Here is a 21,856-nt window from a genome sequence, read left to right on the forward strand (position 1 = left end):
TTATAAACGTATGCCCACTCAGTCTGTTAGAACATGCAAATTCACCATTTAATGGATGCAGATTGTAAAATAAATAAATGTTTTTAGCTCATTGAAATTTATTTATTTTTTTTTTCAGCACAGTAGTTGTTTGAAGAGGAAGATGAAAGGAGATGTATTTTGTGATGTGCAAATGAACAACACAATTAACCCCATAAATAAACAGTTCTCTGATTTGCCGCATGAGTCATGTCCCTCAAACTCGGTGTGAGATCTCCAATGCTGATGTTTGTCTCTGTTGTGGACTGAGTTTGCTGTGTTTCTGAATAGATTTAATTCAAAGAACTCTGGTCTTGTTTCTATCAGTGTTATTGACAGGCTGCAGTACATCCGTCATTTATTTGACATTTTAACAACAACAGATCCACATAGACAAGGCTACAACACACATTCCCCAAAATAATCAGAGTGGACTGCACCAGATTTGCTAGTTCATGCTGTGAGATGTTACCCCACTCTTCCATCAAGGCACTTGCAAGTTCCCGGACATTTCTGGGGGGAATGGCCCTAGCCCTCACCCTCCGATCCAACAGGTCCCAGACGTGCTCAATGGGATTGAGATCCGGGCTCTTCGCTTGCCATGGCAGAACACTGACATTCCTGTCTTGCAGGAAATCACGCACAGAACGAGCAGTATGGCTGGTGGCATTGTCATGCTGGAGGGTCATGTCAGGAAGAGCCTGCAGGAAGGGTACCACATGAAGGAGGAGGATGTCTTCCCTGTAACGCACAGCGTTGAGATTGCCTGCAATGACAACAAGCTCAGTCCGATGATGCGGTGACCCTCCGCCCCAGACCATGATGGACCCTCCACCTCCAAATCGATCCAGTTTCAGAGTACATGCCTTGGTGTACGCTCATTCTTTCGATGATAAATGTGAGTCTGACCATCACCCCTGGTGAGACAAAACCGTGACTCGTCAGTGAAGAGCACTTTTTGCCAGTCCTGTCTGGTCCAGCGAAGGTGGGTTTGTGCCCATAGGCGACATGGTTGCCGGTGATGTCTGGTAAGGACCTGCCTTACAACAGGCCTACAAGCCCTCAGTCCAGCCTCTCTCAGCCTATTGTGGACAGTCTGAGCACTGATGGAGGGATTGTGCATTCCAGGTGTAACTCGGGCAGTTGTTGATGCCATCCTGTACCTGTCCCGCAGGTGTGATATTCGGATGTACTGATCCTGTGCAGGTGTTGTTACATGTGGTCTGTCTCTGCGAGGACGATCAGCTGTCCTTCCTGTCTCCCTGTAGCGCTGTCTTAGGCATCTCACAGTACGGACATTGCAATTTATTGCCCTGGCCACATCTGCAGTCCTCATGCCTCCATGCAGCATGCCTAAGGCACGTTCACACAGATGAGCTGGGACCCTGGGCATCTTTCTTTTGGTGTTTTTCAGAGTCAGTAGAAAGGTCTCTTTAGTGTCCTAAGTTTTTATAACTGTGACCTTAATTGCCTACCATCTGTAAGATGTTAGTGTCTTAACGACCGTTCCACAGGTGCATGTTCATTAATTGTTTATGGTTCATTGAACAAGCATGGAAAACATTGTTTAAACCCTTTACAATAAAGATCTGTTAAGTTATTTGGATTTTTTCAAAATTATTTTTAAGGTACAGTGTTCTGAAAAATGGACGTTTCTTTTTTTGCTGAGTTTATATGTACTGGGATACTGTCTACCGTAAACACTCCATATGTTCGTTTACAGGGGTGAAGTGGAAAAGTACAAAACTTTTTGAAGTTTAGATCTTCGACTACTGCTATAAATCAGCATCTGCAGGGTTCCTCTGGTCATGTTAACCTTGGAAATATCAGGGAATCTAAAAGCCACGAAAATAAATAATTAATAAATATAAAGTAAATAAATTATTTTTTTTATTTAACTCTGCACTGAAATATTTCAGGCTGTAAATTCATCTAATTTAGTGCATTCTCTATTACGCGTTTCGGAAAATCCCTACCCATTACTCACAAGCAGCTAGAAAAAGTTTTGTGCTGATTTGACTCAACTATGTTTCATTGTAGTAATTTCTTTTATCTGCATTCTCAGTCCAGTGTAATGCTGAATAGCAAGAATATGGATGACTCCAACCTGACCCAATTTTGACGTGTTTATATAAACATCATAACATCACATTTACATTTTAGGAGTTGTTTCTTACCAAAGCAACTTAAAAAATATTGCACAAATCAAGTTACTTGCACATGCCCTGAGAAGCACCTGAAAGTTCAATTGTTTCCCACTCTACCCCAGTGTGCATGAATACAGGTTGTCGAGTTGGCTGGGTCAGCAGGAAGACATCCATCGCATAGTCCTGTACCAGACAGATGTGTCACTCACCCCCTGGACTCAACGCTGCATCAGACAGGCAGATTGTATTATCATCGTTGGACTGGGAGAGCAGGACCCAGCTGTTGGAGAGGTTTGACATTACATTATCCCTACTTTCAGAATAAAGACCACTGTCTTATAAGAGCTGGTTATGTTACACTGGTACTGCATTACATACACTATATTGCCAAAAGTATTCGCTCACCCATTCAAATAATTGAATTCAGGTGTTCCAATCGCTTCCATGGCCACAGGTGTATAAAATGAAGCACCTAGGCATGCAGACTGCTTCTACAAACATTTGTGAAAGAATGGGCCGCTCTCAGGAGCTCAGTGAATTCCAGCGTGGTACTGTGATAGGATGCCACCTGTGCAACAAGTCCAGTCGTGAAATTTCCTCGCTACTAAATATTCCACAGTCAACTGTCAGTGGTATTATAACAAAGTGGAAGCGACTCTGCAGTGACGAATCACGCTTCTCCATCTGGCAATCTGATGGACAAGTCTGGGTTTGGTGGTTGCCAGGAGAATGGTACTTGTCTGACTGCATTGTGCCAACTGTGAAGTTTGGTGGAGGGGGGATTATGTTGTGGGGTTGTTTTTCAGGAGCTGGGCTTGGCCCCTTATTTCCAGTGAAAGGAACTCTGAATGCTTCAGTATACCAAGAGATTTTGGACAATTCCATGCTCCCAACTTTGTGGGAACAGTTTGGGGATGGCCCCTTCCTGTTCCAACATGACTGCGCACCAGTGCACAAAGCAAGGTCCAAAAAGGCATGGATCAGCGAGTTTGGTGTGGAAGAACTTGACTGGCCTGCACAGAGTCCTGCCCTCAACCCGGTAGAGCACCTTTGGGATGAATTAGAGCGAAGACTGCGAGCCAGGCCTTCTCGTCCATCATCAGTGTCTGACCTCACAAATGTGCTTCTGGAAGAATGGTCAAAAATTCCCATAAACACACTCCTAAACCTTGTGGAAAGCCTTCCCAGAAGAGTTGAAGCTGTTATAGCTGCAAAGGGTGGGCCGATGTCATATTAAACCCTATGGATTAAGAATGGGATGTCGCTTAAGTTCATATGCGTCTAAAGGCAGATGAGCGAATACTTTTGGCAATATAGTGTATATCCATGGCTTCTTACTGCAAAGTTGCTGGAAACATTTTAATATTGAAGAAGAATCTTTTAATATAAAAATGCTTCAGTCCAATAGACTCTAATGAAATGGGCTTCAGTGTCTGTAATTTATCATTCGCACAGGATGACAGGTATTTTTATAGGCTGAACACAAGTAAAATTAAGCCATTTGAACCATAACACTTTGGGCTAAAAATGGCTAATACTGTTCCAGATTTACTGAGGGTGCAGTTTTTATCTTCTGTCCTGTAAATCACCACAGAACTACCCTGATCACAGGAACACTAAGCATACAGTAATAGACCAAGTTGAACTGCAGGTCGTACTCGCTTCTTTTCCTTGAGAGTGAGAGATTAATCATTTACGTGCAGCAGGGAGAATGCTTTTAGATTACCAGGGTTTCGGCAATCAAGCCAGTGTGTTTGAATTGGATCGCAGGTCCAGGTTAGAGCAACATCCTCATTGATCATGTGTATTCTGCTGGCTTTAAAGGGTACGGCTGCTACAGCGCTGATCTCTGAATAAGAGATGTTAAGCTCATGTGTTAAAAGGGTCTGAAGTGGGCAAATGTATTCATATAAAAATAAGAGAGTATGTGGATGTTTTCTTGAATGCGTGCCAACCCGTCCAGAGAACAGATTGATAATTGCTCTTTTGAATGAAATTACCTTCCCAAAGAAACTGATTTGTTTGTGCATCTAAAGAATTTAATTTAAAGGGATAGTTCACCCAAAAATAAAAGTTCTCTTTATCTTTAACTCACCCTCATGCCATCCCAGATGTGTATGACTTTCTTTCTTCAGCAGTACACAAAAGAAGATTTTTAGAAGAGTATGTCAAATCTGTAGGTCCATACAAATCAAGTGAATGGTGATCAGACCTTTGTAGTAGGGATGGGCATTCATCAATAATTTGTATTCGAATATTTAAGCTCATAAAAAACGAATATTCGAATATTCTATTATTTAAATGAAGGTAATTAATGAGAAAGAGACGTTGTAAAATAATTTTTGTAGTCATAAAGGTTGTCACCATTAAAAAAAAAAAAAAAACAAGCTTCTAATTATATCCAAAACAAGCTTATATTATGTCCTGTGTTTTTCTTATATATATTTAAACAAGCAATGTGTGAAAACAAAAAAGTATAGAATGAAAGCATTTAGGCTCATGCAAAGCAAAGAAAAAGAAACCATTAATGAAGTAGACTGACGCAGTTAAAGTACAGGATGAGTATAAACACTTGACGTATAATAGTTATGTTTATATTGTATCTCGTGTTTTTGTTGAGGAAAAACAAGCATATCCACATGCTCAGTAAACTATACTCATTTATACACACCAGTTTAAATGACGGAATGTCCCTTACCTCAGCTAGCAAAGTCTTTCTCGGATGCCATGTTTGTTGTTTACAGAAGCATCGGGGAGATTACGTTGCTAAGGGGACACTACTTTCTGGTGAGCTGCACATATAAGGGAGTAAAGTGTACACTGCTTATCCAGTACATTTAAACAGGAACCCAGCTTTCTTGCAGTAAGCCACATTTTCACAATAACCTGCTTTTTTGGTGTCCATCTAAACATACTGACAGAATGGTTTGCTCATCAAATGTGATCAACTTGTGTCCACACTCAGCAGCACTACCCAGTGCATTCTGTTATAACTGCCAGTTTTAGTTTGTGTGTTCAGGATTTAACATGCATCTCACTGTATATATGATTCGAATAGTATTTTAACTTTTTGAATAATTATTGCAGAATGAATACTTGAGTATTTGACTACTCGTGCACATCCCTACTTTGTAGCTCCAAAAATCACATAACGGTAACATAAAAATAATCCATAAGACTCCAGTATTTAAATCCATATCTTCAGAAGCGTTATAATAGGTGTGGGTGAGAAACAGAACAATATGCAAGTCCTTCTTACTCTAAATCTCCACTTTAACTTTCAGAAAAAAGGACTTATATTTTGATCTGTTTCTCACTCACACCTATTATATTGCTAATGAAGTTATGGATTTAAACACTGGAGTCGTATGGATTACTTTTATGGTTCCTTTATGTGATTTTTGGAGCTGAAAAGGTCTGTTCGCCATTCACTTGCATTGTATGGACCTACAGAGCTGAGATATTCTTCTAACAATCTTTGTGTTCGCTGAAGAAAGAAAGTCATACACATCTGGGATGAAATGAGAGTAAATAATGAGAGAATTTGAATTTTTGGGTGAACTATCCCTTTAAGAACATAATTTCATTATTATGATGCATTTAGACAGCGTAGTTGATTAAAGGATGATATTCAGACCTTACTCTCTCTCTTTCTCTGTCTCTCAGCTGGAGCGTATGTTAGAAGTAAGTGCGGTGAGGGCGCAGAAACAGCTGGTGTTGTTGCACCGCGAGGACGGCCCTCCACCCAAAGGAACAGCCGAATGGCTGAACATGCGGAGTTGGATCTCCAGACACCTTCACCTGTCCTGCCCCCGCAGGGTCTTTTCCAAGAGGAGCCTGCCAAAACTGGTACAACACATTCAGTATTACATGTGGCTCCAGTAGTTCTCATTTTTGTCTTGTCGACTTTTCCATCAATACGACTAGTGCTTTTTATGATACTTTTGTTAGCTTTCTAAATATTTAAGTAACTCTTGATATTCCTGTCAAGTTGCTTTCTGTGACTGGTGCTGCAGTGTCCTTTAGCACCATTATCTTTTGTGTTATGTTCTGGCAAATCTTAGTCTGAGGATATCAAAAGAAAAGATAAGTAGAACCAAAGATGAATCTTTCTTTTAGAAAGTTTATTTGAGAAAACCGATGCTTTCTGACCATTATGATCTACTTCCTTACACCAGTCCACTGCTAGTCTTCTGTGGCTTTTGCTCTGGTTGAAGTCATTGTGTTTTTCTCCATCAGAGAGAGATGTATCAGCGTGTGTTCCTGAAACCTGCTGACCGTCACTCTGATTTTTCTCGCTTGGCCCGCGTACTGACAGGCAACGCCATTGCACTGGTACTGGGGGGAGGAGGAGCAAGGTATCCACCTCTTATACTTAAAACTAGATCTGTAATAATGGAGAAAAAAAAACACTTTTACTCTTGTTTACACTACTGGGACCTTTTTCTTTAAAAGCCCTTTCCCATTCCCTATCAAGTCTTTGTTTGACCTTCTATCTCGCATGCTCTCTTTTGCTCTCTCTGTGTTTATTTATTTTTTTTTATGATGGCTTCTGTTTGTCTGTTCTGTCTTTCTTGTGGTTTTTCAGGAGGTGATTAAAGGTTGGTTGCTATTTTCTTCCATGTTTCCCTAGTGCCTTAACCTGTGATTGATTCTGTGTACAGTGTTAATAGTGCTTTGTCTCCCTTAGGATAGAAAGCCCCCCTAGAGCTTTACAAAGACAGAACAACAGAAGGCTTGTTTATCGCTTACAACAGAGGGTCAGAGTAGTTATTACTAATACTGCCAGGCATCATCATTTTTTTTAAATGATAGTACAGTATGGATAGTTGTTGAAACGATAGTGCAGAACAGAAAGATTATATTCCATATAGGCTGTGTATCACTGGTTTTATTTACCCATTCACCCTGTGTCCATCCTGTCTTTCCACTTTCAGGGGTTGCTCTCAGGTGGGCATCATTCGTGCATTAAGTGAGGCGGGAATCCCCATTGATCTGGTGGGTGGCACCTCAATTGGTTCCATGATGGGCGCTCTGTATGCAGAGGACCGCAGTTATAGCAGGATGAAGATCAGAGCCAGAGAGTGGGCCATGGTGAGAGTGTTTTTGTCCCTACTTTTGTTTTGGTTTTATTTTGTTTTTAGTCTTTATTTGTTTTTGTTTTATTTACTTTTGTTCTTTTGGTTTTGTTTTATTTGATTTATTTAGTTTAGATATTATTTTAATTGTCTTGTTTTTTGTTTTTCTTGTTTTGTTTTGTCTTTTCTATGTTTATTATTCTTTTTGTTATTTAGTTTTATTATTATTATTGTTTTCCTTTTTTTCCCCTGTTCGTTTTCCTGTTCCTTTTCCTTCCTTTCTCCTCTCCTTTCCTTTTTCTTTTCTTTCCTTTCTTTTCCTTTTCCTATCCCATGGGTCCAATTAAAGAACCACTTAGAGCACAGAATGCTAACTCTCCCCCTCCTCTCCAGGAAATGACATCAGTGTTTAAGAAAGTGCTGGACTTGACCTACCCTGTCACCTCTATGTTCTCCGGAGCTGCATTCAACTCTAGCATTAATGCTGTCTTTAAGGACAAGCAGATAGAGGTAGGAAACTGTCTCTTTTTGGCTCCTAAGGTATCACGATCAGCAAACTCAGTGGCTTAACCATGATTTCTTACAGGACCTCTGGATCCCATATTTCAACATCACCACAGACATCACCGCCTCCACGATGAGAGTGCACACTGATGGTTGGTACATTCACACTGTCCACCTATGTTTATTGGCTCCTGCATAACAAGGATAAATGTCTAAAATTTGCTCCTTTCTGTCAGGCTCTCTGTGGAGGTATGTGCGATCCAGCATGTCTCTTTCTGGTTACCTGCCACCACTGTGTGATCCAAAAGATGGACACCTGCTCATGGATGGAGGCTACATCAACAACCTGCCAGGTGTGTCAAATCAAATCAAATCCCTTTACTGTCACTCAACCATATGCACAAGTGCAACAGTGGGTGAAAATCTTGGGTGCAGTTCCAAGCAACATAGCAGGATGACAATTACAATAAACTTTTGATTTACACATAACACAGTTTACACATCTTGTTACACAACACAATATACACCTAATAATATACAGTATATTCACAGAATAAGAAGACTGTATACAATAAAAATACACTGTACCCACCCCCCCACGCAATCAGTGGAAATAAATATAAGTGTTGTGTTGACATTCAGCTGTCAGTTGATAGTCAGTTGCCAGTGTGTTATTAAGAGAAGTATAAAATGTGAGTCCAGTCTGAGGCTAATAAAGTGCAGTGGTGATGTATATTGATCGTGAGAGATCAAGAGTTCAAAAGTCTGATCGCTTGGGGGAAGAAGCTGTCATGAAGTCGGCTGGTGCGGGTCCTGATGCTGCGATACCGCCTGCAACCGTCAACCGTGTAGTTGTACATAAGCTCCTAAGGCTTGAAACCCTCCACCAGACATTGAAATATGCCATGGAAAACACACTTTGTCATGCATGTAAAGCTGCTGAAATAGTGTCTTCTTCCCATGATCCAGCGGACGTGGCACGCTCCATGGGCGCCAAGGTGGTGATTGCAATCGATGTGGGCAGCCAAGATGAAACCAACCTCACCAACTATGGGGATGCCCTCTCCGGATGGTGGCTGCTATGGAAACGGTTCAACCCACTGGCTGAGAAAGTCAAGGTAAAGGGAGACATTAGCTGAGTGTTGTATTTACCTAATTAGTGGTTCTGATTTACTATTGTTCATTTATTTGAAATCCCAAGACTTACATGGAAGTAGGGGCCGAGTCATATGTTGGAGACAGCAACACATTTAAAACCACCCAGAGAAACTTAGTATCTGCATAGCAATGCCCTTGCAACCATCCAAACACCCTAGCATTGTGGCGGTGTCTTTCTTCCGCACAAGCTCCACTCTCAGGTTCTTTTGAAAATGTAAAAATCTAGCTTGTTTATTAAGGTTGTTTTTGATTTGAGATTTCGAAGGGTTTGTGTGCCCATGTTTTAGGTGCTGAACATGACTGAGATCCAGGCCCGGCTGGCTTACGTATGCTCTGTGAGACAGCTTGAGTCAGTTAAAAGCAGCGACTACTGTGAATATATCAGACCTCCCATCGACAGATACCGCACGCTCGAGTTCGGCAAGTTTGATGAGATCAGCGTGAGTCTTTTATCTCTTATTTTTCACAGTCTACTTCCTGCACCATAAATCTCTTAATCGTTCTTATGACGTTTTTCTGACTTGTTTTGGCTTGCCATGTGTTTGTATTTCAACAGGAAGTGGGCTACCATCATGGGAAGACAGTGTTTGATGTGTGGTGCAGGAGTGGAGTGGTTGAAAAGATGATGAAGGACAGACATCAAGAGGAATTCCACAAAACTCAAAGCAATAATGTGAGCTAGAGATAAACCAACCCAAAGGATTTTAATACCGATTGCTAGAGATACAGTACCAGAGAAATTTCTGGACACACCTACTCATTCTATATTACAAAACTAATTTCAAACATGCAAGTATAATCCTTTAGGGTTTTAGGGTTTTAAGATCATAAGAAACATTTCAGTTAAGTGTGTACAAACTTTTTTCTGGTAGTGTGATGTGTTAGACCAGTTCTTCCCTTTAATTTATTGTCGTCTCTGCAGGTGGTGACCTGTCCAAATGCCTCCTTCACTGATCTGGCTGAGATTGTCTCTCGCATTGAACCAGTTAAAACAGCTCATATGGATGGTAGGTGATGGTGTTGAGATCCTTGTAAATTCACTCAAGCCCTTCTGAGGATATTTGGCAGTCTGTTTCAGGGATTTTCGGCATGATTCCTACTGACAATTAAATTCCCAGCATATTGATCTCTGTTTGGCTGCTTCTCAGTTGGATGTCAGTTAGTGTTATGTGGTTTCTGGACAAACATATACATCATTAGGATAATCTTCCTCCCTCCTGTCTCTCTCCCACAGATGAATCAGACTATCAAACCGACTATGAAGAGGAGATGGCAGAGAGCGCTCTATCAGACATGGAGATTTACAACCAACACAGTGAACATACAGAAGAGGAACTGACCGCAGACACTGTGAGTCTCATACATTTACATTTAAAGGGGTTGTACCCTGCACTCTGTATCATAAAATCTTTTTCTGAAGTCCACCATAAACAGTCAGAATTTTGTATTTCATGACTGTTTTCCAACCTACTCTGTGACCATTAGAATTAATCTGGCTGTCTGCTATTGTACCTTTACAATATTAGTATTTGTAGACTTATATGACCCTGTTTACACTTGGTATTAAAGGAATGTTCTGGGTTCAATACAAGTTAAGCTCAATCGACAGCATTTGTGGCAAAATTTTGATTACCACAAAAAATAATTTCGACTTGTCCTTCCTTTAAAAAAAAAAAAAAAAAAAAAACAAAAAGCAAAAATCTGGGTTACGGTGAGGCACTTACAATGGAAGTGAATGGGGAGGCCAATTTTTGAACATTAAAATACTCCCATTATCAAAAATGTAGAGCTACAATACATAAAGTATATGCATGTAAATATGGTTTTAGTGTGATAAAATCACTTACTATCCTTTTCTGTGTAAAGTTGCAAAACTGGCTATAACTTTGTTACCATGACGTTGTAATGTCAACAAACACTAAAATCCTAAAATGACTATAAAATTACAGTAAAGAGTAATCCGTCCTGAATGCGTCTTGAAAGCAGTGAAGTGCCACCCCTCACCTGTCAATCAACCGCTGTGCTAAAACAAGAGTTTAAACTTTGCCGGTTATGAACAGCTTTAAAAGGAAATAACCATCCGATCAGAAAATGTGAAAAAGCAAATCTATACACAAGCACGAGAACTTCATGGATCTTCTTCAGTGTGTCTGATATCAACCTACAGACACACAGATGACAAGGACACACATGTAAAACTCCTTACAGGTACTCCACTATAATAAATGAGAATTCTGCTCAAAGTGTTACGTTTGTGCTTAGATAAAATTTCAACTACATCTTGGAAAAACGGCATGCCGGTTCTTCATGCTTTTTTTTTTGTCTTATGACTTTTGTGGTTAATTATCATGCAGTAACACAATGACATAGTGATTGATGTATGTCCTCATGAAATCAGAGACCCTCCCCTCGAAATCCGAACACTAGTGGTCACAGGAGCCGCATTTAAATGACCAGGTGTAAACAGCGATGTGTCACGCCTGACCACATGTGATCGGATCACTCGGGACGCATCTTAATACCAGGTGTAAACGAGGTCTATAAGTAAATGATCTCTGTAAGGATTGGGTTACCTGATCATGGTGGGCCATGTTTCTGATAACTAAATAGTCTTTGATAATGTGTCTGGTCATGTTTTGGTGTTTATGCTGGTCAAATTATGGTGCTTATGGTTGTGATGTCACTTTATTTCTGAATGAATCATTTTTGCATCTTAGTTTCTATAAATAGGCTGGGTAGACTGAGGAGGGAGCTTTGTATTGTGAAGGTTAAAGTATGTGTAAATAGTACATTGACCTCTGTTATAGAAAAAGAGGAAGGAAAATCCTGTTTCCATGATATGGCCCCTTTAAATGTCTATTTAAATATTATACCTGACACTATGTAAAAGCACTTTGTAAAGGATTTGTTTGACCAGTTGTTAAGATTATTCTTTTGGCGTGACTGAAAAGCTAATTGATTCTTATGCCTAGGATGAAGAATTTGAGAGGGCTCGCAGACAGCCTGTGCATTCTGACCCAGAGAATGTGGGACCTGTGTCAATCAAAACACTGCAAAACTCCAGCTCCGGCAGTCCTCCATGCCAGGAAAGTACACGGATAAGCACTCCTCCATCCTGACCCCTGATCCCTCCTGCCCCAGAGATACCAGCCTTGCAGGGTACAAACCCTTGACACTCCCAAGATTTGGGCTTCAGACCTTAGCGCACCATTCCAATCACATTCCAACCAAGCCCTTCCTGGCCTTGAAGAGCAGAAAGTGGGCAGTTTGTGTAATAATTGCCTTTCCCCAAAAAATCCAAAGAAGACATCTGACTAACACACAACTGACAGCTGGGTAACATGGCATGTAACTTAATGTCCAACTGTATCATGCTGACTGGGTACATTTTTGATTGCAAAGTTCCAAATTTGTTCAGTCTCAAATTAATTATACATTTAGTCAGTCGAGGAGGGATTTACATGAGTAAGACAATCAACTACAATGTTGTATTTACAAATGGTTAGATTGGATTGCTTGTACTCTAGAGTCTTTCTACTGTCATCGAAAGAAGCAAAAAAGAGAGTGAAATGTTGAGAGATCACAAAGGCAATGAGTTTCTTGTAGAGTTCTCTCTTTATAAGCTCTTTTGACAGATGTTTTTTGTTTTGTTTTGCTTTAAACTCTGACAAGCTGATATGTCCCACATTTGCTGGTGTACAACATGACTGTTGTATTTAGATCAGAGATGCCGTACTGAAGGATACTTGATCTGATATGGACTTTAGACAGATCTAACCTAACCAGCGTCGGATATCTTACCAAATGTGTCTGTTAAATTACTCTTACCTTTAACAGCAATGATCAAAAACATACAAATCATAAACACAAGCCTATCAATGCAATATTTTATAAATGTAATGTTTTTTTTGTTTTTTTTTTGTGAATATTTGCTGTACATGCTCAATGTAGTGCCTTTTTAACCCCGATACTAGCCATACAAGAGAATGGTAGTACAATAATGGGTTGTAACAGGGTTCGGGAAAGGAGGCGGCGGGAACCGGATCAACACTCAACAAGACTTTAATTATAACATCAAACTGGAACATAATAACAGACGTCGACCACGAATACACACAGCTCCGTGTGTGTCTCTCTCTCTCTCTCTGGCATCCCCGGCTCCTCCTCCTCATCTCTTTCCCGCTGATTGGGCTACTCAGCACCAGGCGTGCACCCTCACCTGTCACATGGGTCCAAATATATTAACAATGTAATACTGCCAGTATTGATTCATTTGCAAATACGCGTATGTTTCGCACATCTAAGTTTCGTTTGAGCACCAGTCTGAATGTAGTCTTTAATTATATACAGCCATTACTTACATTGACTGACATAGTGGATGTGAAGATGAGTGGTTACGCTGCTGTTATAATAATTTTGAAACAATCTTTATGCGATGTGCCAATAGTTTTGCATGAAATTGGAACACTGTGCTAAAAAAGCTACAGACTAAGCGTTAAAGGCATAGTTCACCCAAAAATGAAAATTCTGTTGTCATTTACTCACCCTTACTTTGTTCCAAACCTGGAAGACTTTCTTACATGGAACACAAAAGGAGATGTTGGTCAGAATGTTAGCATCAGCCACCAATCGCTTTCATTGTATGGAAAAAAAGATGCAATGAAAGTTAATGGTTACCGAGACTAACATTCTTTCTATTCTTATGGGTTTGGAGTGAGTAAATGATGACGTATCCCTTTAATGTTTTGACCGTCAGCAGTGGTCTATGTGAATGGTTGAGGTCAGTTCAATTACAAAGGTAATGAAACTGGACAAGTTGGACATTAGAGCAACCAAACAGGAATATGCATTTGTTTTCCAATTACATGAGTTGCAACTTTGAAAACTTCATAAAATGTCAACCACTAATAAAGTGCATTTTGCTCTCTTCTTGGCTTGTAAGTTTGAAATATGTTTATTTGCATATGTTGCATAATGCAGAAAGGCTCAAATTTAATGTCTGCTGTGCACTATGCTCCAGGAAACATGTGAACTTGGGCAGTAATTATCAGGATGAATTATGGGATTCGGCAGTAAGTCCATAGTTTTTCTGCCAAAGAGAGATTCTGTTGTCTTCAGTCATAGCTTGGTGCCAGCTCTGTGCAAAACAGCCTCACCAGACCAGTGCATGTGAGATTTACTGCACTCAGACATATAATGAAGACAACACACGTATCAAGTGAGTTTTGTATAGTGGGAACTTGGGGACTAATAACAAAAGAGCAAATGTGAGATGTATCACGTGTACAGAGAAGAAGTGGAAAAGTTGCAATGCGTTTTATGCATGTAAAAGGGCACTGGGAGCAGGTGTAACGGTTGCCAGCTGGTAGGTAGCTGTGCAGTGTGTAAACCTCACTCCCTTGGCTTCAAGAGGTGCACTAGCGACTAATGCTAGAGGCTGTAGCCTTTAGCCTCCTCATTAGCATGCCCACCTCCTATGCTGGAGATGCCAGATCGAATCGCACTCCGAGTGGGTCAAGTAGGACTGGTTACAGTGGTGCCGTGACCCGGATGGGAGTGAGGTTTAGTGGGGTGAGTGTAACTGTAGCCAGCTGGTAGGTAGCTGTGCAATGTGTAAACCTCACTCCCCTGGCCTCAAGAGGCACACTAGCGACTAATGCTAGAGGCTGTAGCCTTTAGCCTCTTCGTTAGCGCACCCGCCTTCCATGCCGGAGACGCCGGTTTGAATCCCGTTCGGAGCAGGACCGGTTACACAGGCAGGGTATAATTAACTGTTTTATTAGTTTATGAATATTGGGGAACCTGTTTGCAAGTACAATTTCTACAGCTGTTCTCTGTAATGTACATTTTCATATGAAATGAACTCTGACTTCAAGGTTTGTGGACATGTTTTCAATGGGCATGCTTGCTAGTTTTGTGTTCTTGTAGCTCAAATGGAAGAACATGGTTCAAGCAATTTCAAGGTTGTTTGTTTGATTCCCAGAGAATGCATGAACTGATGCAAATGAATGCGACAGAATGCACGTGTATCTCAAAGACAATTTGACAAATTGATTTGGCCTAACGCTTGGCTGTTTCATGCAGATCAGAGAAGCCTTACTGAAGCATCCTCTTTATTATGTGGACTTTAGACAGCTTCTTCTAACCCAACCAGGTGCCTCGAGATTAAAAGTTACACCTTGGCTACGCTGGAAGTGTCGAAGTGTACACTAAATGACTTGTGAAGACTAAACTAACTGTGAATGTGAATAAACAGCATCCTATATCCAAAAGATAAATCTTTTACTAAATGCGTAACACATACTGTGCAAGTAAATCACTCGCAAATGAGACCAAATTTTTCGCTATGCGACTAAAAATGTCTGTGATTAGCCACTGCCTGGTAAATGTCCAGATGTCACTCACCAGTAATGAGTAGTATAGTGGCAAAAAAGTTTAGTATTCTTTCACTGTGTTTGAAGTTAATGTTGATTTAACTTGTTCCGTGTAACGTGTTTAAAGACGAGATCTACGCAATCCATTTGTCATTGAATAATGTCTCTGTTAATATCCTTTCTGTCCTTTTAGAATCAATTGTTGATAAAAAAAATAAAAATAAAAACTGAAAAACATCAACATTCTAATCGCGAATAGCACGGATTAGGTAAAAAAGCCATTTGAGTCTTCTCTCCTTAATATGCACCCTTTACAGAATTGCCAGTTTTCTTAAAGAGACCGTAGAGATTTTTAGCACGTGTCCTACAAATCATTTTAAAACTTGTAAATAGTATAAATTAAGCATAAAATGATAAACATTTAACAAAATATGATATTTACATTATTATATACACTCATTGAGCACTTTATAGGAACACTATGGTCCTAATAAAGTGCGCTACGTGGTCTTCTACTGTTGTAGCCCATCCGCCTCAAGGTTCGACGTGTTGTGCATTCTGAAATGCTATTCTGCTCACTAGAATTGTACTGAGTGGGTATATGAGTTACCATAGCCCTTCTGTCAGCTCAACATTCTCTGTTGATGTTTTTTGTTTTTGGCACCATTCTGAGTAAACTCAAGAGTCTGTTGTCTGTGAAAATCCCAGGAGATCAGCAGTTACAGAAATACTCAAACCAGCCCGTCTTGCGTGGAGGCAACTGAGATTCGGCCGGATTTAGGCGAGTCATTACGCCACCACGAGGACTTAGAGCGCATTGGGAATTGGGCATTCCAAATTGGCGAGAAAAGAAAATAATAATAAAAAAAATAAAAATAAAAAACATCTGGCACCAACAATCATGCCACAGTCGAAATGGGGGGAGTTTTGCACTGGTAAGCACTGCAAGAGTAAAGCTCAAAGCCTTGTTTATATCACTTTATATATCCCTCTTTTCCCCATTTCTGCTTCAGGCAAATTCTTAAAAAGCATCTGCTCTGCATCACACATCAGCATTGTAATAGAGAAATGACTTGAGAAATGGTAGCATTGCCGTAGCAGTTTGTGACTCAATAGGCTGTTCTTTTTTAGTTGGTTTGATTCATTCAGCCTCTTCAGGTACCATGTATCTTTGTCACCTGTGGTCTACGACTCAGTAGGTGTTGGTGTGGACAAATGGGGTATTATAACAGACGCCCTATGTCTTCCAGAACAGCATGAAAATAATGACTTGACAAATAAATGTGAATCAATTAGCTATACCAGATTTCTTAGTCAAGAAATAGTTTTGATTTACATTTTAATGCATGCTAAATGTTTTATCTCTTAAACATTGTTACTGCTCATATTTTATCTTTTTAATGTCCTGCTTAATATATGAAAAAATCTTCTACTCCATAATTTTCTACTATTAATTCAGCCTGATCTATTAAATGGATTCATATTAAAACTTTATTTTGTCAATAATTTCAGCTTTAGGTGTTCTCTGTTTTGACCTGTCTGTTGAACATTCTTGACTAACATGACACAGCAAAAATGACTCTGCAAAACTGTAATCCTTACTTCCTGTATCTTCCACTAGGTGACGTTGTGTAGCAGCCTGCTTCCTACACTGCTGTGTGCAATCACATCATGTGTGGTGATTAGGAGCAGGTAAAGGACGTTTATTTACTCTGTTGTTTAGCTTTTGTCAGAATGACGGACGAGGTGGTGTGTGTAACCTTTCTGCACCACTGGAGCAGACTTATATTTCGGCAGCTTGTTAATTCATTGTCTTGTTTTCCACTGAGAATAGGCACAAACGTCACCGCTAATTAATGAGTCTGTGAGGAGAAATATGGGTCACAGATTCTGAGAGATGGAGTATTTAACAAGTGTATGTGATTTTTAGATCATATTTCTGAGTTAAACTAATAGTTTACCCAAAACATCATCTGTGGAACACAAAAGGAGATATTTTGAAGTATGTACTGGTCACTCTTTTCCACGAAATATCATTGAATGGGGACTGGAGCTTTCAAACTTAAAGGATGTAAAAAAACAAACAAAAAAAAAAACAAGTATTACAAATGTGATCTATATGACTTGTGTGCTATATTCAAAGTATTTTGAAGATATACGCTAGCTTTGTGTGAAGAACATAGAAACTTAAGTCTCACTGAAAATCTTGACATCCGCCCTTGCTCTCTCATGAGAGAAGTAATGATGTCCGATTCATGAACAAATCATTCTTTTGAAGTCTTTGTAATGATCCTGTTGATCTGGTTTACAAAAGCTGAATGATTAATTCAGATCTGGTTTCTGAGTTCAACTCGCTGACAAAATGTCGCAGCGATTCTCAAGTAAATTTCTGTCTGTTCTGCACAAAAACCTATCGTATTACTTTAGAAGATTTTAAATTTACCGCAAAAGTCATATGGACTACTTTTATAATACGTTATGGTAATTTGCATCCTTTTTGAAGCTTGAAACCTCCAGTCCCCATTCACTGTAATTGCATGGAAAAGAGTAACCAGCACATCCTTCGAAATGTCTCCTTTCGTGTTCCACAGAAGAAAGAAAGCCATACATAAATTGTGTGTGAACTGCTCCTTATAGTCTCTCTGAAAGATGAAAATAATTTTTTTAGTTCATGAGTGGGAAGGAGAACAAATTTTGGTTGATGGTGAATGTGTTTGGCCTAAATAAAAGCACAGGACAAATGATACAAAGAGAGAAAGAGAGATCACACAAACCTAATGATACAATATAGCATACATTTTACTGTTATTTCCCTACTGCTACTCGGTCTTGCCATTTTTGTCTGGTGGTTGCTCTCTCTCGCTCCGTTTTTTTCTCACTCCCCCTCTCCTTCCTTCATTTCCCATCTTTAAAAAGCAATTCTGGCTACAACAGGTAAATGGGTCAGTGCTCTACAGAAGACGGATCTCCCTCCAGCTCTGACGCACATGTACACATACTGACACACTCCTACACCTCAATCAACAGGCCTCATGGGTGCACGAACTCTTCGAAATAACAAAACCCTCTAGCGTCTAATGACTTTGAGTAGGCAGTGTGAAAAGAGCATGCGTGATTGCTGACCACAATAAGAACAGCAGTCATGAGAGGCGAACACATTTTCAGTGTTACCTAATGACCTGTTATTTCCTCAAATGAGTCTCTTCTGTGTGTTCAGCTCAGCACACAACCATTTACGCAGACCTATTTAGTTTTGTTTTATTGATTTATTTAGTACAAACAAGTAATTGCACTTCATTTGATTATAGGGTGTTTTTCAAAGTTGTAATCTGTCCCAGTTTCTCATTTGGCATTTTCTAATGGGATGTAAACAAAACACATAGGATGGTCTGATATAGCAATGCTGTTTAGAGCTCTATCGACATCTGTATCATCAATTACCATAGAAAATAATTTAGACTAAACATCAGTTTGTAACAACAAGCCAAAAGTGTGTTAACCCCCACGTGACTGTTATGTGCATTTTCCATTTCCCTTTTTGATTTGAAGCTAGTTGCACCTAATAAACAAGCAAAAAAAAAAAAAAAAAAAAAATAATATATATATATATATATATATATATATATTTATTTATTTATTTATTTATTTATTTATTTATTTTTGCTATTCTAGAGCATATAGTTTTCCTAAACATGTATGTCCTCATATGTAGACAGTGGGACAAATTGTGAAATTTTAATAACAAGCTATAAAAAGTCAGATTCTTTCATCAAATAGTTTATTATGTGTCCAGGAGTTTTAGTTATTCATGTTTTTGAGACATTACAGACATTACAGCTGATTTTCTATAAAGCTGAATAATTCTGCAATGTAAAAAAAAAAAAATCCTGTTAAATTTGTGGTAAAAAACTGGAAGCTGTGGTTGCCAGAAATTCACCGTAAAAAATATGATAACTACGTTTCAAGCTTTACAGGATGTTATTCTGATGCTTGTATATTTTACGGTGCATTACCGTCGTTTATATTATTAAATAATAAACTTGATATATTAACCTTCTGAAACTGTAAAATCTGGTTTTTACTTGATGTATTTTTAATCACCTTAGTAATAACAGAAGGGAACATGAAGTTCATCAATAGAGGCCCTTCATGGAGCAATGACCAATAAACATGTAGAGACAGTGCTCAGAGTCACTCACACAAACACTAAACACCATCAGGGTAACACGTGAAATTAAAATAATGTAATAAACATGAACTAAACTACATCAAATATAACACAGAACACCCCAATATACATAACTGATATTAAAAATAAGAAGAAACATAACTATTCCCATAAAATATAATGAAATGAACTGGGACACGATTATTGTTTTTTACCGTAATTTTAACAGTAATTTACCATAGAAAGTACATGTACTCTCTTGTTAAACATAATATAAATTTGTACTGTTAATTATACAGAAAATCATACTTTTAACAATTTTTTACAAAATTTTACAGTAAAACTACAATGTGTGTTTTTTTAAATGTACCGTATATTTAAAGGTAACTACCCGTTAACCAATTAACGTTTTTTTACTGTAGCATTTTTACAGTTTTACGGTTACCGTATTTTTACAGTGTGATTAAAAGTAATGACCAGCATCATCCAAACCAGTTATGCCCGAATGACATGGGACAGTGATAATCAGTAAATAGATTCAGGATTTTATAATGCTAAATTTTATTTACACGTGTAAATAAAATTTAGCATTATAAAATCCTGAATCTATGACTGATTATCATTGTCCCATGTCATATGGGACATAATTGATAATATTACACCGATAATATCCATAGAGACTAATTTGTTTTAGTGTGAGTTTAGGAACACAGATTGGGATGTTATTGGTGAACAAAAGGCCTATAGGAGAGAAAACGGTTTTAGCTAATCTTTAGCTCCCAAAGGCGTTGAGTGAAAACTGGAATAAGAAAAATTGAAAAATAATTGCTGCAAGACAAACGAGCAATTTAGGTGGAAATGTGCTGCATTTTTTCTTTTCTCCCAGCTTCAGGATTATCGAGAAACTCATTTCATTTTAGAGCCAATGCATAATTAGATGGTTTCATTTAAAACTTCGACATGAGCGGAAATGTTAGGATTAATTTACTTTAGTCAGAATGTTCTGGTTGTCTCTCTTTTGCAATTTACTAAGTAATTTCTTTTTTTTTTTATTCAGTTTTTGTCTTACTGGAAGTGATTCACCTTTTTTTTTTTTTTTTTTCTTCTTTTTGGGGTGAGCCTAATGAGAGATGTGACTAGTGTCTGAGCTATATTCTAATGGGATTTTGTGTTTTCACAAGCATTTGTTTAGTGGTTGCTTGACCCTTTGTCCCTGCTTCTTGCATTCAAGTTAATATTCATTTTCGAATGGCTGTACCTATGTTTGTTTACATTTGCATGGGTGTCTGTATGAACTTTCTGTTAAGAGATTGGACATTCTGTTTTCTTTGAAACCTTGACTTAGTAACCTCTATAAGAAGGGAACAGACTAAGGAATTAAATTTTCTTTTTATACCGAAACTTTCCACTTTGCTTTTTCATAAGGAGAAGATACATTTTCTCAGCAGCAGCAAAGCAACAGCCGATCATTCTGATCTCTATGTTAACATTTGCTATATCAATGAATGCGGTCACCAATAGGAGACTGTTCGTCAAGCCAGACACTTAATACTAAATTCTCTTATATTAAATGAGTTGGTCAGTTACACTTTCACTACAGTTGCAGTCTTGGTTCTCCTATAGTTTAACTTGCAGAGACAATTGTACGCAAGACATTTTTATGATGGTTTCTCTGAACAGATTTAACAGTGTGGGACAGTGGTGCTTTCAAAACATTTCTCTGTTTGTTTGAGTGGTCTGACATGTCAAATGCCTAATTCAATCATTACATTTTTCTGAAAATGGTTTTCCTGAAAGCATCTCTTCAACCTTCAAAGGAAGTGAACTGCTGACAAATGGACTCTTCAGAAAATGAGAATTTGAAAGCTGTTGTGGTCACTCTGACCCTTTTTTGCTTAATTTGTTCCACTGTAAATCCAGTTAATTAAAATGTTCCAGATTACCGTTCTGCCTCTTGTTTATATCATGGCTTGTCTTCCTCCCTTGGAAAAAGCATCACTATAGGGACATTCTCATACATGAGGGGATTTACTGCTAGATTGGACACTTTGTATGCAAAATTGTTTGATCCTAAAATGGGGCTTTTAGGGCCATGCACTGAATCATTATAAGCTCTATCTCTCTCGTACTCAAACAGGCGCACACACAGGCTCATTTCCACTGTCATTTCTCCTCTATTAATTACTCGTTCATCTCCATGTAGTTAAATTACAGTGACTAATGTTTGTTGAAAGTGAGAACTGATGACCGGTACATAAAGGTTCATCTTGTCTGGTGTCCCTTTTTTTTTTCACCAATGGCCCATAGACATCAAGATTCTGTTTTGCTGGATCTAGCCTTGCCATTTAGCAAATGATCTCTAATTTCTTTAACATCCCATTATTCCCCAGTATAGGATAACTATGTTTT

General features: G+C 38.8%; 1 protein-coding gene across 2 annotated transcripts in view; it reads left to right on the forward strand.

The window, feature by feature from the left end:
* Window positions 1-13,834, forward strand: part of LOC127430576 (patatin-like phospholipase domain-containing protein 7) — a 44,205-nt gene extending 30,371 nt beyond the window's left edge. For both annotated transcript variants that reach the window (XM_051680425.1, XM_051680426.1), the window contains exons 24-36: window positions 2,288-2,456; window positions 5,832-6,014; window positions 6,405-6,523; window positions 7,103-7,259; window positions 7,637-7,753; window positions 7,830-7,899; window positions 7,984-8,100; window positions 8,717-8,865; window positions 9,193-9,345; window positions 9,462-9,578; window positions 9,828-9,912; window positions 10,140-10,255; window positions 11,878-13,834. In XM_051680425.1, coding sequence (XP_051536385.1) covers window positions 2,288-2,456; window positions 5,832-6,014; window positions 6,405-6,523; window positions 7,103-7,259; window positions 7,637-7,753; window positions 7,830-7,899; window positions 7,984-8,100; window positions 8,717-8,865; window positions 9,193-9,345; window positions 9,462-9,578; window positions 9,828-9,912; window positions 10,140-10,255; window positions 11,878-12,024 — 1,699 coding nt within the window. In that variant the 3' untranslated portion in view covers window positions 12,025-13,834. The remainder of the gene's footprint in view (window positions 1-2,287; window positions 2,457-5,831; window positions 6,015-6,404; window positions 6,524-7,102; window positions 7,260-7,636; window positions 7,754-7,829; window positions 7,900-7,983; window positions 8,101-8,716; window positions 8,866-9,192; window positions 9,346-9,461; window positions 9,579-9,827; window positions 9,913-10,139; window positions 10,256-11,877) is intronic.
* Window positions 13,835-21,856: the final 8,022 nt, after the last annotated feature.

This window comes from Myxocyprinus asiaticus, chromosome 40 (assembly GCF_019703515.2).
Source record: "Myxocyprinus asiaticus isolate MX2 ecotype Aquarium Trade chromosome 40, UBuf_Myxa_2, whole genome shotgun sequence".
NCBI classification, from domain to species: Eukaryota; Metazoa; Chordata; class Actinopteri; order Cypriniformes; family Catostomidae; genus Myxocyprinus; species Myxocyprinus asiaticus.